This window comes from Prenolepis imparis, unplaced genomic scaffold (genome assembly GCF_030444845.1).
Source record: "Prenolepis imparis isolate NDT839.2.m4 unplaced genomic scaffold, iyPreImpa1.0 SCAF_15, whole genome shotgun sequence".
In the NCBI taxonomy this organism is placed as follows: domain Eukaryota; kingdom Metazoa; phylum Arthropoda; class Insecta; order Hymenoptera; family Formicidae; genus Prenolepis; species Prenolepis imparis.
Genome location: NW_028141173.1, coordinates 1,945,623 through 1,959,756, shown reverse-complemented (window position 1 = coordinate 1,959,756; position 14,134 = coordinate 1,945,623). Strand labels below are relative to the sequence as shown.

Sequence of the window (14,134 nt, the reverse complement as noted above, 5' to 3'; positions counted from 1 at the left end):
CAGCTGTAAATCGATTGGCTGTCGCGTTGACACGAGAAACAGCTGTCGTCACCGCATCTAGTAGTTTTTAGCGTCTATGGTTTGACGTGTCGCGCATAATGTCGGTTTTGTTTTGTTTTGTGCGCAGTTAGAAGATAAACGGCACAAAGATTGAGACATTCGTGGCGGCTCTACCACCGGCCCTCAAGGCGTACCTGACGTACGGGCTCGCCCGATGGGCTATCCCGGTCCAGGAGAGCGGAGAAATGTCAATACGGACGGCGGTGTATCGTCTCGTGCAAAATGGTCGCGTCATACTGCGCTCATTACGGAATAACGAGCGCTTCCACTCGAGAGGATACGCGAACAAGCATCTCGACAAGATACACGTTGCGCAGACAGGTAAATTATACTTAACGTTTTATCGCGAAATATCTCGCCGTCGATGTATCTCTTCGTCGAATTGTAAATTAATCGTCTTTAGGACACGAGACGATGAGGATAAGATTGCATCGATTTTAGAAAACAATCAGCTGTTTTACTCATCGTAGAATTCGGTCGTTGCTTCGATTTAATTTGTAAATATTTGTAAATGTTTAGCGGGCGAAATGTCATACGGTGATGGTGATGATTTCATGTTTTACGTTTGTAATAGGCGGGTCCCAAAACGGAGGGCTTCCTTGCCAGAATAGTAGTAGTAATGCGTGGAGTACGGGAAGGCATCTCGGTTATTTGGGAGCGCACGCCCGACGTATCTTCGTCGACAATATCCTGAAGAGAGTGACCAACAGTCTCGCAGCTGATTTACGAAGACGCGCAGCTAGCAGGCTCGTCTTCGGCGATTCCGCACCGTTCTTCGCTCTCGTCGGTGTATCGTTGGCGTCAGGTACTGGGATATTGACCAAGGATGACGAGTTAGAAGGGGTCTGCTGGGAAATTCGGGTAAGTGTTGATTATTTTAGGGTAGATACTTAAATAAGGTTTCTCGTTATATATAAATAATCTGATGGAACTTGTAATTTGACTTGAAATATTGATACGTTGCAGGAAGCAGTTTCGAAAATGCCATGGAACACACCGCAGAATGACAAAGTTTATCAAATTATATCTGTCAACGAGAACGCCGTGAGCTTACGAGATTTCATGATCGGGCCTATCATTGCTAAGGGTTGCTCCGCAGCTGTGTATGCAGCACGATTTGTCGATGCTGGACGAGAGGAAAATAACGATACGATAAATATTGACGAAGAGACGAAAGAAATGACTGCGTTCCCGTTAGCTATAAAAATGATGTTCAATTACGACGCGGAATCTAATGCATCTGCTATTCTGAGAGCCATGTATAGGGAGACAGTGCCTGCTAGAAGACATTATGGGAACGACGAATTGGCTATTTGGGAACAGAGACTGGCGGAGAATACAGTGACGCTGCCGCCTCATCCAAACATCGTGGCGATGCATTACGTCTTCACCGATAGAATACCGATGCTACCCGGTTCGTGGGGAATGTATCCCGATGCTTTGCCAGCTAGAATCAATCCTCATGGGTCAGGCAGGAATATGAGTTTGTTTTTGGTGATGAAAAGGTGCATTAGATAGATGTGCAAAGTGTATGAAATTACACGCGCAATTCTGTTTTGTTTAATAATGAATTCATATACACTTTGCATATTTATCTGACGCATATCGCATATCGGTTTTAGATATGATGTCACCTTGAAACAATATATGGCGAGTCGAAACGTCGATACACGAGTGTCGATACTGCTGCTTGCTCAATTACTGGAAGCAGTAGCTCATATGAGTGCAAATGGCGTGGCGCATCGGTAAGATTTCGATTACACTGTTAATCTTATGTTTATATTACTATGATATTCAATATAGATAAGATTCATCTTACATTCTTTTTTTTTTTCTTTTGTGTTTACGAATTAGAGATTTGAAAAGTGACAACATCCTACTCGACTTGTCGGAAGAATCTGATAATTGTCCGACCTTGGTAGTAACGGATTTTGGCTGTTGTTTGGCCAACAAGAATCACGGACAGTATCTACCTTACAACACTCATGACATCGATAAAGGCGGCAATGTTGCATTAATGGCTCCGGAAGTAATAACGGCAGAACCCGGTCCCTTTACCAGTATAAATTACACCAAGGCCGATCTGTGGACAGCAGGTACCATTGCATACGAGATATTCGGGATGCAGAATCCTTTTCACGGCGAGAAAGGCGAGAAAGCTGCTTTAACCAATTACAATTATACGGAGAGCGAGCTTCCCGCTTTACCGGATAATCTGCCGCCGATTATCAACGCTGTTATAAAGAATTCCTTATTAAGGAGCGTATATAAGGTTTGTAAAAGAGATGGATTCATTAGAAAAATCTTATTTTAAAATTATATTTATTTTTATTGTTTTTATTTTTTTTTCTTTATTTTTATTTTATTTTTATTATATATAAATATATAATACTATTATTATATACTATATATATAATATATATTATTTATAATATATAATATATATTAAATATATTATATATTAAACATAATAACTGTGTGTGTGTGTGTATTTTTATTACATTTATTATATTCTTGAAATTGAGATTCTAAATTAAAACGTTTCTTTTTTTTCTTAATACACGCGTGCAGCGACTGGACATTGAATTGGCGGCGACGATAATACAATTACATCTTTGGGCACCTAGTTCCTGGCTGAAAAGAGAGGGATATTTACCGTCGAGCAACGAGGTAAGCGCATATACGCAGCGAGTTTTGTAAGTAATATTAATAATCAAATTGTTTCATATAATAATTGTCACGCACACACATAGATTATGCAATGGCTTTTGTGCTTGACCACAAAAGTTCTTTGCGAAGGACGGAACGCAGATTTGTCTCCATCGCGCGGATCACTCTTCGTCGATACTAAGCACGATGTCGTCGATAGGCGTCAAGCGTATAAACGAACGCTTTCCACGCGTTCTTGCGGAAGACGCACGATGCCGGAATATCAATTGATCGCAAGCTTCCTTAGCAGGGTAACGCTCGCTAACGTTAGAAACGCGTTAAAGTGGATACAACGAAACGTATAATTGAGGAGATAATAGTATAGTATTATATATATATATATATATATATATATATATATATATATAAAAAAGAAAATATGATCGAAGCTTCGCTAACAGAAAGTTATTCGTCCTCGACATAATCGAGCAGTAGTTCAAAATAACATCGCGTAATTCGACAAATTCGGAGTGATCCTTCCTCTAGTTTTTCCTATTTGTTTCTCTCTTAAAAGATTATTGCTATTGTTATTTACACATTTAATTTCCGGTACTTTGTTTTGATACTTAAGAAACACAAAAGGGTGGAGGAGTAATTTCGAAATGTAAAAATATAATACAAATATATAGAATTCCTTGTTTTAAAATTGGCGATTTTCAAAAAGCGCACTGAACATGAGCCCTTTTGTGATTCCAGTGCCTTGATATTTGAAGAATAATTTTAAATTATTTTTATTTGTATGAATTTAATTTGTGTATCGTTTTATATTTATTTGGTGGGCTATAATTATTGGTACATATACGAGAAAATGGAGATTATAAATGTATAATCGAGTGTATCAAATGCACGAGCATCACACTTCGAGGCTTTAAACTGTTTGCTGATAAGGCCAAAAATTTAAAGTGCACTTTGTTAAAAAATATATTATCTGCACATGGTGTACAATATTAGTTTTAAAAATTCAAAAATAATATATTTTCTTAATTTATTTCTTCTATTTATTTTTGCGTTTTCTATCGAATGCGCCATTAGGAGAACTTGCGGTTGTACTTCCACCAAATTTCTCAAGTAACGAGGTAGATTCCTCAGGTAGATTCGATAAAATTTCAATTTCTAAATGTGTGTAAGGTTTAACGTGAATACACATTGTCAACAAACTTACATGTACATATTCGGATGCAAAATAAAGCTTGTAAATAGAAACAATGTCATCGATGTTTAAATTTTAACATCGAGTATCTTACGTCGTCTTTGTATCCTCATGCACAGTCTTAGGCTTGCCGGATGTTTGCATCCGGTGCTTCATATCCTCAAAATTTAAATTGTACGACATAGCCAGATCTTTTAGATAAGTCAGATATTCGTCATATGATAGAGCGCGTTTACAAAACTTGAAAAAAGCAAGGCCCGTATTCGTGGTCGTTAATTTAATCATATCCAATATACCTGCGGACATCAACCACTTATTGCTCTGCGAAAGAGGAATAAGCAACACATCCATACTTCGAGATACAGGATCCATGCTGCAATATGCTATGCAACAATTATTTTTATAAACTATATAAAAAAGAAATTGAAGCATGGATGAATAATTTTAAAAATACCTGCAAACATCTCTTCTAATGGTACAATTTCCTTATCACTTTTTTTAGGTACACCATACATGGTTGTAATGATATGTTTATAACAATTTGAGCATCGTTTCGATGAATATACTATCGATCGGTACCAAATGATTAGTTTACACGAATATATCGCTTTCAAAACATAACATTGATCAAAGAAATGAAATTCGCAAATAGGAACTGATAATAATATGTTCCATAATCTGTTTTTAAAAAATGCGATTCTTCTAAAATTTATATTAATTTAAACATTATATTTTTGTTCTCATATTGCTTATACAGATAAAAAGAAGAAAAACATGCTTAAAATATCTTTCGGTCAAAAGAATGTCGGTAATCATAAGAAAAATTTGAAGATTAAATGATACATAAATTCTGACACAAAAATTCTTCTTATAAAACTCTAATATTCATTTATTGGACGTCTTATAACAGTTATAAAATTAAATCGTTTAATATTGTTTAAAAATTATTCATAAATTACGTTTTTAGAATGTACAACAAAATAACATATAGCAAAAAAACATGACGAATTAATCATTACATTAAATAAACGTGGTTGTCAAAGATATAGTGTAACTAACAATATGAGGATTTAAATAATTTTAAGAAGAGAATAGATTATAAAACCGGAAGAGAAAATATTATATGGAATCAGAGAAAGTATATATTGGAAAAAGAACTCAGAATTTATACTGGGATTAATTATCAAATAACGTAGTCATTTTTTTTAGACGAAAGAATTACAAAGAATAAATTTAATAAATATAAAATTAATTTTGTTTTAAGCGTCATTATTATACATACGTAAAAAGAAAATTTTAAATGAAATTATTTAATTTTGATTGTAAACAGTTATTACAGGGCGCAAGAAAAGTATAAAAGTTTAGAAACAATTATTAGTAATTATATTCAGTCTTGTATAACGCAAATATTATTAATCTATCAAAATGACGAAGTGTCATAAAATATCAAAGTTTAGCAAAGTTTGATTCGCCACCGAGATATCTCTTCTTGTCAACTTACATTATAAATGCGCGACGCTGGAATCGGTCGCAAAATCAAACGCACTGTCATAATTTAAAATTATACCCTTAAATTCTTTCAATCTGGCGATAGCGCATTTATGTACTTTTAAGTTCTTCTTTTTGTATCTTACTGCCGTGATCATCTTGTCCAAAGTATAATGTAACCATAAGATATTCGTGTACGGTTCGTACTTATTCCAATTATTCCTGCACGTATTAGCAAAATGAAAATAAATAAATTATTCATTTTGGGGGAGAGGAGAGAAACAGCTAAATAAGATAACTTATATATAAAACTTACTGAATTTTGTCGCGCATTAGACGATAAATCTCAAACTGATATTCGCCGTGTGCGGTAAATAAGGCCGGATCCAATGCAAGATCGTTGTATATGCAGCATCCTTGATACAGCATTCTCGATAGGGTAAAATCTATGATCGATACCTTGAGAAAAAAAAAAGAAGAATCCAAAATTATATCGCGAGAATTGATAACATTATACAGAACTGTTTCCGGATAGAATATTACCTTTACACCCTTGCTAGGCAGCTTGATCTCTTTCTCGTCGAGATTATAACACACATGTGGTTCTTTCGTTTTCGATATCAATACATTTCCCCAATGCAGATCTCTGTGTTCAAATTCGAGTGCCTTCTCTGCAACCGCTAATGCTGATGCAGTCTATAAAAAAAGAATTTGAACGGATGAACAATTGATGATTAAATATAATCGTCAGAGAAAAGTTACAGATAAACTTGTCTGACTTGTAAAAATAAAGCGCAGGCTTCCTCCGCGGTTTGAAAGACGAAAGCTTCGAGATCTTCTCCACCATCACCGAGTTCGAGAGCGATGTACAATTGATTGTTGTCGAATATCGATGGACAATCATTGTCGGATGTCTTGTTGTCGTCGTAAGTTTTCCACAGTTCTACGAGCTTCTTCGGATATTTTCCCTCGATACATTTGATACTTCGTACTTCGACAAATCCGCTGGTTTTGTATGTAGTATTTAATCTTAGATTATCCAATTCTCTATAAACATTTTTTTCGATAATTAGTGTTCGATAATCTTTATCGGTAATTTATCATAGATATATCCACAAACTCACTTCGCAATTACAATTTCTGACAGTATTTCGTGGAATTTTTTCTGCGGCTCGCCGTTGACCAACTTTTCACCTTCTATAGGAATAATTTTTATAACTGACTTTTTATCAAGGTGTTCATAAAGAAAGACCTCTCCGTAAACGCCTTCGCCAATTTTGCGACAATGTTCTAAGTATCTGTGAAGCGGAGATAGAGCGACATTAATCGAAACCCAGTAGAAACATGTATGTATAAGGGATCGTGTTAACTAAGGCTTTACGTACGAATCCGGGAAACAATAGGAGAAAGATAAGTAAGAGTTTTGAGAACATCTTTGTAAGACGACGTCCCTCGCAGTTGTGGAATGCCATCTGATAATTCGACTATCGCGTGACGGTGATTCCTTACGACCTGTAAATATTCAATTTATTTGTTTAATAAAATAAAATAAATTTCATATATGAAATACACAAATACGTGAATGAAAAAAATGCTCACGCGATAGTTCCAAGTTCGGAGATTTTTCTGACTTTATTCCAAATGCCTCGAGAAACGAAGTGTCTTCGATCTTGCATCTAGTACTTGTTGTAGTATTATTAGGCACGACTCGCACCGAGATCCTCTTGGAAAATCTAACATGGTTGGTCGAATTGAATGTTTTACGCTTGTCATCGTCAAAAGACGATACGATATTCGATGTATCAAGCTCTTTACACTGATCCGCGTCATTTTCTTTTTTCAAGCAACTTTGGAAAATTCCTGCGCACAACAATCGCTATAATTTTAATTGCCGACTGCAACAAATATTGCCTAATTACACAAATATTGCAAAAAGCCTACCCATTTACCAAACACAAGTTAAATACAAGTGTGAAGAATCTCTTTATACTCGTTCAATCTCATTTCATTTTATCAAAATGCGCTCGAAATCTCTCCCGTCACTTCACATTTAAAATATAATAGAAAAGAAAAAAAAAATATAATATTAAGATTGAATATAATTAAATATTAAATATTAAAAAATTATATAAGAAATCCAACAGCGTTTATGAGATATTAATCTTGGTTAGTGCTTCTTAAACGAAATTCTGTTCAATAGATTGCCTTCAGTTGTTTTATGCAGATAAATAATAGAAATGTTACTGTGTAACAAACTTATTCAACATTACTATGAAAGTAACCGAAAATTTGCATGAAATAAGCAGAATTCGCTTCTAGTTATAAGTTTTATCGTAATAACTTCCAATAATTTCCATAGATCTTTAGCGTCTTATCATCGAAGTTATCTCTCGGCGCTAAATTACCTTGCTTCTGCATATCCAGTATATCTCTGACGCTATGTCTCCATCTCTTTCCTTTCCCGCAGCTCAATTTGTTTAAATCAGATCCATCGTTTATGAGATTTAGTATCGACAAAGATCTAGCCCAATGCTTGCCTGGTTTTAGAAAAACAGGCTTTTCGACTTGCTTATTCGCATCATCGCACGATTGAATGGAATAATCGAGTGATTCGACATGATCGAGGGATTTCTTTACCGCATTCTTGGAACGTTCGAAATCATTTATCTCCGATTTAATGTTGCGAGTTTCATCCATCGCTTCGCAGTGGGATATCTTGCTATTCGGTTCTGCGACTTCGTCGTTTGACTTTTCAGAGATATTTGACTGAACGCTGAGATTCCACTTGAGATACCGTATTCTTCTTCCCGTAATTCTGATCGAATCCTGCAATCGTGCGAGCAACGCGCTGTTGTTGATATTATTTTGAGATTCGCAGAGAAAGCTGCCTTTATCACTATCAACAGTTTCATTCTTTAAATTATCATGAACGCACTTCTCTTCTTGCATCGCACTGCCATATTCCGGGTGTGCGATATTATCTAAATCTATCATGGATGTCTTGGAAGGTAACGCGCATCGCGAACTCGTGACGGTATTTGCATTATCGTTTCTTCGTTCTAGGCACAAATCAACAGATGAATCCGCAATGTTGACATCTGTCGATTTATTCGTCAAATGTACCTTTTGCACTTTCTCTATATTCTTCGACGAGTAATCGTGCGTTGTATCGCTGAACAATGACTCATCAGTATCAGCGACGGAGAAGACGTTCAAGGAATGCGGCAGTACCACTTTACAATCGTTATACTTCTGCGTAAGCGCTGTATGAATGTCGTCCTCTTTCTCGGAGGAAGCAAGGGTTTGCGTCGGATGTTCGTATATATCCATAGCGTCGAAATTGCACTTTGATGGCATAATCAATGAAGGAGAATTCCTTTGATCGGGAAGCACAATGTTGGAGATATCCTCTTCTACGTTTGAAATCGAACATTTCTGTTTCGGATGTAGCGTGTCACGAGTGTTGATGTTGATAGGGGAGAATGATGCCGAACAGGTGAAAGATTTTACGCATTTGCTGAGAGGAGTGCTAGAAATTATGTATCGCTCTTTTTCTCTACATACCATGCTGTCTTTCTTTACAAACTCATCTATTTTTAATCTTTCCATCTTTACGATGCTATCCTTTATTAGCTCTGCTCTCGTCCTTTTTATATCACATGGTACAACATTAGTATTATAAGCAGATGAATTTTGGAGAGTTGAGTGCGGTATGTTCGATTTATTTTTTGTATCAACAGGATCATTTATACTTTTCTCAATTAATTTCTGATTCTTAATATTATCACACAATGCTACAAAGCATTCTTTAACTGACATATCCTTAAAACTTTCGATGATGTTATATTCAATCGATTGTGAAATAGCATTATGTCCTTTAAAAATATCTTTTTCAGTGTGCAAAGTATCTGTACACGGAAATGTTACATCAGAAGGTATACCTTGCTTAGCTCCCATAACTTTCTTACAATCCAGTATATAGTTTTCAACAATGCGAGCATCTAACTCAACAAAACATGGTTTGATATTCTGCTGGCAATTGGAAGTATATTTGAAAGCTGTAATAAAGTTGTTAGTTTCAATCACTTCAGTTTGTAATATGTTTTTGATCTTTAAAATATCTTTATGCAAATGCTTATTATTATTATTGCATGAAATACCATTTTTGCATGTATCCTCCAAATTTGTATTAGATGTCCGTTCATTGCATCCGTTCATGCGACTAGACTTTTTAGACTTTGATTGCATTTTTACTTTCTTATTTCTTTGCCTCTTCCGCTTCTATTTGTTATTATGTATTATTAGTAAGTAATCAAATTGTTTGTACTTATATCAATGGTTCATACCTGCTTTTTTCCTATCTGTATTTTATCTTTTGGCTTTACTGGTGTCTTTTTAGATACTGTTCCATTATAAACCACAACTTTTGACTTGTTTCTTTGCGGTCTTTTGCACTTACGAGTAACTTTATTGCTCCTGTTTAACTTAGATGTACTATGCGATGAGCTAAATGTATCTGAGTCATTGTACGTGACAAAATCGGCTTTTGTTGAGTTATTGACATCGCTATCACTATTATATTTCCATGAATTATTTTCATTCGTATCCAATGGTATAGGAGGCACTCTGCAAATTAAAATATAAATTGAAATTACATATGTGTTTGCATAAGTTGAAGACACAAATTCAAGACAAGCATTCAAGTATGTGTACGCTCAGGCATATTTGTTTCGATATTCAAAATTTTCTTACACTGCTCCTTTGGCAATTCTGTCAAATGTAGTTTCAAATGGATTAATTTTTAGGGGAACATTATTAAGGGATTCATTGCGTATTCCACTTTCATCGAAGCAATTACTATACACAGGATTATATTCTTTGACCAATACGACAGGAGATAGTAGTGGATCTATGAGAGGCTTCTTAGCAGGTTTTCTCTCATAAGTTCGAAGTATTCGTTTACGATTTAACATCATTTTTTACCTGAAAAAAAATATTCGATCTTGGAAGTTATTTTGAACCAAAATACATTGACATAAGTAAAATTATAACATTACGGATTTGTCGACGAGGTTGAAAGAGCGATGGAAGTTGTTTTTATGTATTAAATAAATGATACATGGATATATGATTATTTCCTCGAAATGTTTTGAAACTATTCCTCTGCCTCTGTCATTTTCATCAAGAATAATCCCGCCTATTTCGAAATGTTCGTTTTATTTTGCACTTTCTGCACCCAGTCTCTCTCTCTCTCTCTCTCTCTCTCTTTCTCTCTCTCTCTCTTTCTCTCTCTCTCTCTCTCTCTCTTTCTTTCTCTCTCTCTCTTTCTCTCTCTCACATCGTGGAACAAACCATGATGTACTGATTGGCTGATGGATAGAGAATTTCTCCCAGCCAATAAATTCCCTAAGGAAAGCTCGCGTGCATGGACGTAAGGGTGCTGTCACATGGGGCGTAACTTGCGTAAGCGTAATCAGCGGATCGCCAATCACCGAGTTATTCCGATAGAGCCCTTCGTCGAGTTCTATCGGAATAACTCGGTGATTGGCGATCCGCTGGTTACGCTTACGCAAGTTACGTCCCATGTGACGGCACCCTAAGAATACCTGGACGGAACGTAAAGTACCCTTTTAGACGCGGAGAGTAGTTCCTGAGGGGTGAGAGGTCTACGGTTGCGTCCATTTTAGATGCCTCAGATTTAGCGTCTATTTTCACGTCGCACAACGTTAATCGAGACACACAGATTTGTATAGACATCTGTGTTGAGACATTTATACACATTCACAACGATAACATTCCGTGAAATTATCCGCCGCCGCCATCTTAGATGCCTCATATCCGTGTCAATAGACATTTCATTCCCTTCACTCTTTGTGCTTCACCCCCGCAGTATTGCGTTCCGTCCAGGTATTCTTACGTCCATGGTCACAAAGTTTATAGTTTATAGCATGAACAGTGTTGCCAATTTCAAATCGCGCAACCATAGAATATATAATATATAATATTGGAGCGCGTGTCGATGTGCGCGGTGCGTTCGACTTTTAACCTTCAAGTGGCGCCGCGTCACGCGGTCGGAATTCAGCGCGCGGAGTGAGGGGCTGAGGTGGGGGGTGAGAGTGGGGGGTTGCGCGCGCTCTCACGTGCGCGGCGCACCGGCGCGCGGGTCCCCCCACTGTCACCCCCCACCACAGCCCCCCACTCCGCGCGGCGCACCGGCTCACTCCCCCCACAGTATTGCGTTCCGTCCAGGTATTCTTACGTCCATGCTCGCGTGCCATTGGCTGATCGGTCTCTCCTAGTAAAGAGCAAAACTTACTCCTCGAATGGACATCTATGTTGAATTCTATGGTCTATGACGTAAGTTGAGTGACTCCGCGAGAAACGTTTTGCTAACGGTTTGACAGCCGAATTAGAAAATTTTTTAATAAGAATGGCTTATGTAGATAATATGTTGCAGCCACAAGCAGCTGCTATTTCAGAGAACATGATGCCGGACTGGCTGACTTCGGAGCAGAGCACCGGGGTGAGTTCTCGGGGATGATGATGATGCGTTATTAGTTACTAGGTTATAATGAGACAGCAGTTGTGATTGAAATGAAATCTTTTTATTAAAACTATTTAAATAGATTATTTTATTAGACAGTGACAAGTAGGATGTATTTATTTAGTACTTGGAGATAAAAAAAATAGTTGATTTTTCTACTTACCGATCATCCAGGAATGTATACTTCGAAATATATATATTTGCGATTTAATCTGAATTACTCAGAAAATTCGATTAATTAAAGTTTTTTTTTTTAAATTTAATTGCAGATACTTTATATGTGTTAATTGTTTAATAATATTTTCATTATGATATATTATGAAACTTAAAAAATTATAAAAGAGAAAGTTTACTTATATTGTATATCTAGGATATTACATATTATATATAAATTATAAATGAACTAATATATTTTTTTACAAAAACTTATAAAAATGTAAAAGTTTATTATAAAAAATCTTATATATTGTAAATTATAATTGTAAAATATATTTTTTAAAAGTTTTAAAAACATTGAAGGAATATTTACAGAAAGTTATTAAAATGTTATTATATTTACAAAAGGAGAAAATGATTGAGAAGTGGATAAATACAGACAAATGAAACAACAAAGTTTTGTAGATAGGGTACAAGTAAAATGTTACGTTTAAACTTTCATCATCAATGAGAGGTTCTATTAAAAGATTCTAGTTGTAAAATTCTGATAAGACGAATTATGAGTCCATCACATGTTTTGTTATCATGATTTGCGACTTGACAATTGTATATCTATTTGATGCAATGTTTGATACCATCTTACAACTTATTTACAGACGTCAATCATGGCATGTGAATTCGAAGGTGGAGTCGTAATAGGCGCCGATTCCCGGGGTACAACAGGGTAAAGTATATAATTTATTCAACGATATTATATTAATTAATTCTATACAATTCTTTTATAGAATTTCTTTGTATTTCTTTGTAATTAATTTAAATAATTATTCTAGGGCTTACGTTTCCAACCGTTATGCTGACAAATTGACACGAGTGACTGATTACATTTACTGCTGTCGTTCCGGTTCGGCCGCGGACACCCAGGCAATTGCCGACATCGTAGCTTACCACTTAGGATTGCATCAGTAAGATCAGGAGATCAATAAGTAATCGTCATACTTTATCGATATCTATGAGACACGTATTATTTTTCATATCAGAATGGAGCTTGGAAAGCAGCCCTTGGTGGAAACAGCTGCCAACGTCTTCCGCGAAATATGCTACAATTATCGAGACTCCTTGATGGCCGGAATCCTGGTGGCGGGATGGGATAAACAGAAGGGTGGTCAGGTTTACAGCATTCCTATAGGTGGTATGTGCGTCAGACAGCCGATCTCGATAGGCGGTTCCGGTTCGACGTACGTATATGGCTACGTGGATGCGCAATATAAGCCCAAGATGTCGAAGGATGAGTGTCTCAATTTGGTGGAGAACAGTAAGTGCATTGACAAAGTGCATTGTCAAAGAAAATTCAATTCTTAATAATAACTTGGACTTTTTACGTTTCTTTTCCAGCGCTCGCGTTAGCCATGGCTCGTGACGGAAGTAGCGGCGGTGTCGTAAGGACCGGAATGATCACGGAGAAGGGAATCGAGAGGAAAGTCATATTGGGCAATGAATTGCCACGCTTCTACGAAGGATGAAGAATCATGTTATTAAGTATTTGTTTGTCGCAAGGTACATTTAAGGTATATATTTCTAGAATTCTATACGTGAGATATGCACGCTCTGCATTTGCTAATTAAAATTAAAAAGAAAATCGTACGATTACGTGCTTTACTTCTCGATATTTATCCTGTAAATACGATACTTTAATCCTAAACTACTGACTGAAGAACATTTGATTATGATTCGCTAATCAGTCGTGAAGAACATAAGTGAAAATTAGGAAATTGATTCAGCTGGTCATTATTGATAAGACGATTCCGATCACGAGATCTCTTCGTCATTTCTGCGTGACACTCCCTCCCCGGTCTCGGCTCTATTAGATTTCACGTAACAAGACTCGTGTGCTGCTGAAATTATTGCCGATCCTCAATTTGACCAAACACGTATCCGTACCGCCAATGCTAAATTTAGGTCGTATTATCCACTTACGATTCTCTGGCAGTGGCGTATAAATGCGTCGGTCGGTCGTTTCGTACACCGTA

The 14,134-nt window shown here is 36.4% G+C and overlaps 4 protein-coding genes across 5 annotated transcripts; 2 read left to right on the top strand and 2 right to left on the bottom strand.

Annotated features, from left to right (window-relative positions):
- Nucleotides 1-78: 78 nt before the first annotated feature.
- On the top strand, nt 79-3,131 carry Pink1 (PTEN-induced putative kinase 1). Its single transcript, XM_083054923.1, has 7 exons — nt 79-381; nt 635-921; nt 1,027-1,565; nt 1,683-1,805; nt 1,915-2,332; nt 2,632-2,730; nt 2,814-3,131. Exons 1-7 carry the CDS (start codon nt 246-248, stop codon nt 3,072-3,074), a joined length of 1,863 nt encoding a protein of 620 aa, XP_082911049.1. The 5' UTR covers nt 79-245; the 3' UTR covers nt 3,075-3,131.
- Nucleotides 3,132-4,009: 878 nt separating this feature from the next.
- LOC145946207 (tubulin polymerization-promoting protein homolog) lies at nt 4,010-4,434 on the bottom strand. Its single transcript, XM_083055732.1, has 2 exons — nt 4,374-4,434; nt 4,010-4,302 (listed from the first exon to the last, which is right to left on the bottom strand). The coding sequence occupies exons 1-2, from the start codon at nt 4,432-4,434 to the stop codon at nt 4,010-4,012; spliced, it is 354 nt and encodes a 117-aa protein (XP_082911858.1).
- Nucleotides 4,435-4,812: 378 nt separating this feature from the next.
- Nucleotides 4,813-10,842, bottom strand: Haspin (haspin). The gene is made up of 12 exons (XM_083054919.1): nt 10,465-10,842; nt 10,160-10,390; nt 9,754-10,033; nt 9,568-9,688; nt 7,813-9,465; nt 7,007-7,267; nt 6,793-6,919; nt 6,532-6,705; nt 6,187-6,454; nt 5,951-6,103; nt 5,724-5,866; nt 4,813-5,629 (listed from the first exon to the last, which is right to left on the bottom strand). Exons 2-12 carry the CDS (start codon nt 10,381-10,383, stop codon nt 5,422-5,424), a joined length of 3,612 nt encoding a protein of 1,203 aa, XP_082911045.1. The 5' UTR covers nt 10,384-10,390; nt 10,465-10,842; the 3' UTR covers nt 4,813-5,421.
- Nucleotides 10,843-11,660: 818 nt separating this feature from the next.
- On the top strand, nt 11,661-13,748 carry Prosbeta1 (proteasome beta1 subunit). 2 transcript variants are annotated; one of them, XM_083054940.1, is made up of 6 exons: nt 11,661-11,764; nt 11,865-11,930; nt 12,764-12,831; nt 12,938-13,069; nt 13,145-13,419; nt 13,500-13,748. In XM_083054940.1, the coding sequence occupies exons 1-6, from the start codon at nt 11,741-11,743 to the stop codon at nt 13,625-13,627; spliced, it is 693 nt and encodes a 230-aa protein (XP_082911066.1). In that variant the 5' UTR covers nt 11,661-11,740; the 3' UTR covers nt 13,628-13,748. The 2 variants fall into 2 exon arrangements, with proteins under 2 accessions (XP_082911066.1, XP_082911065.1); XM_083054939.1 differs by lacking the exon at nt 11,661-11,764 and having other exon boundaries at nt 11,771-11,930.
- The last annotated feature ends 386 nt before the right edge of the window (nt 13,749-14,134 follow it).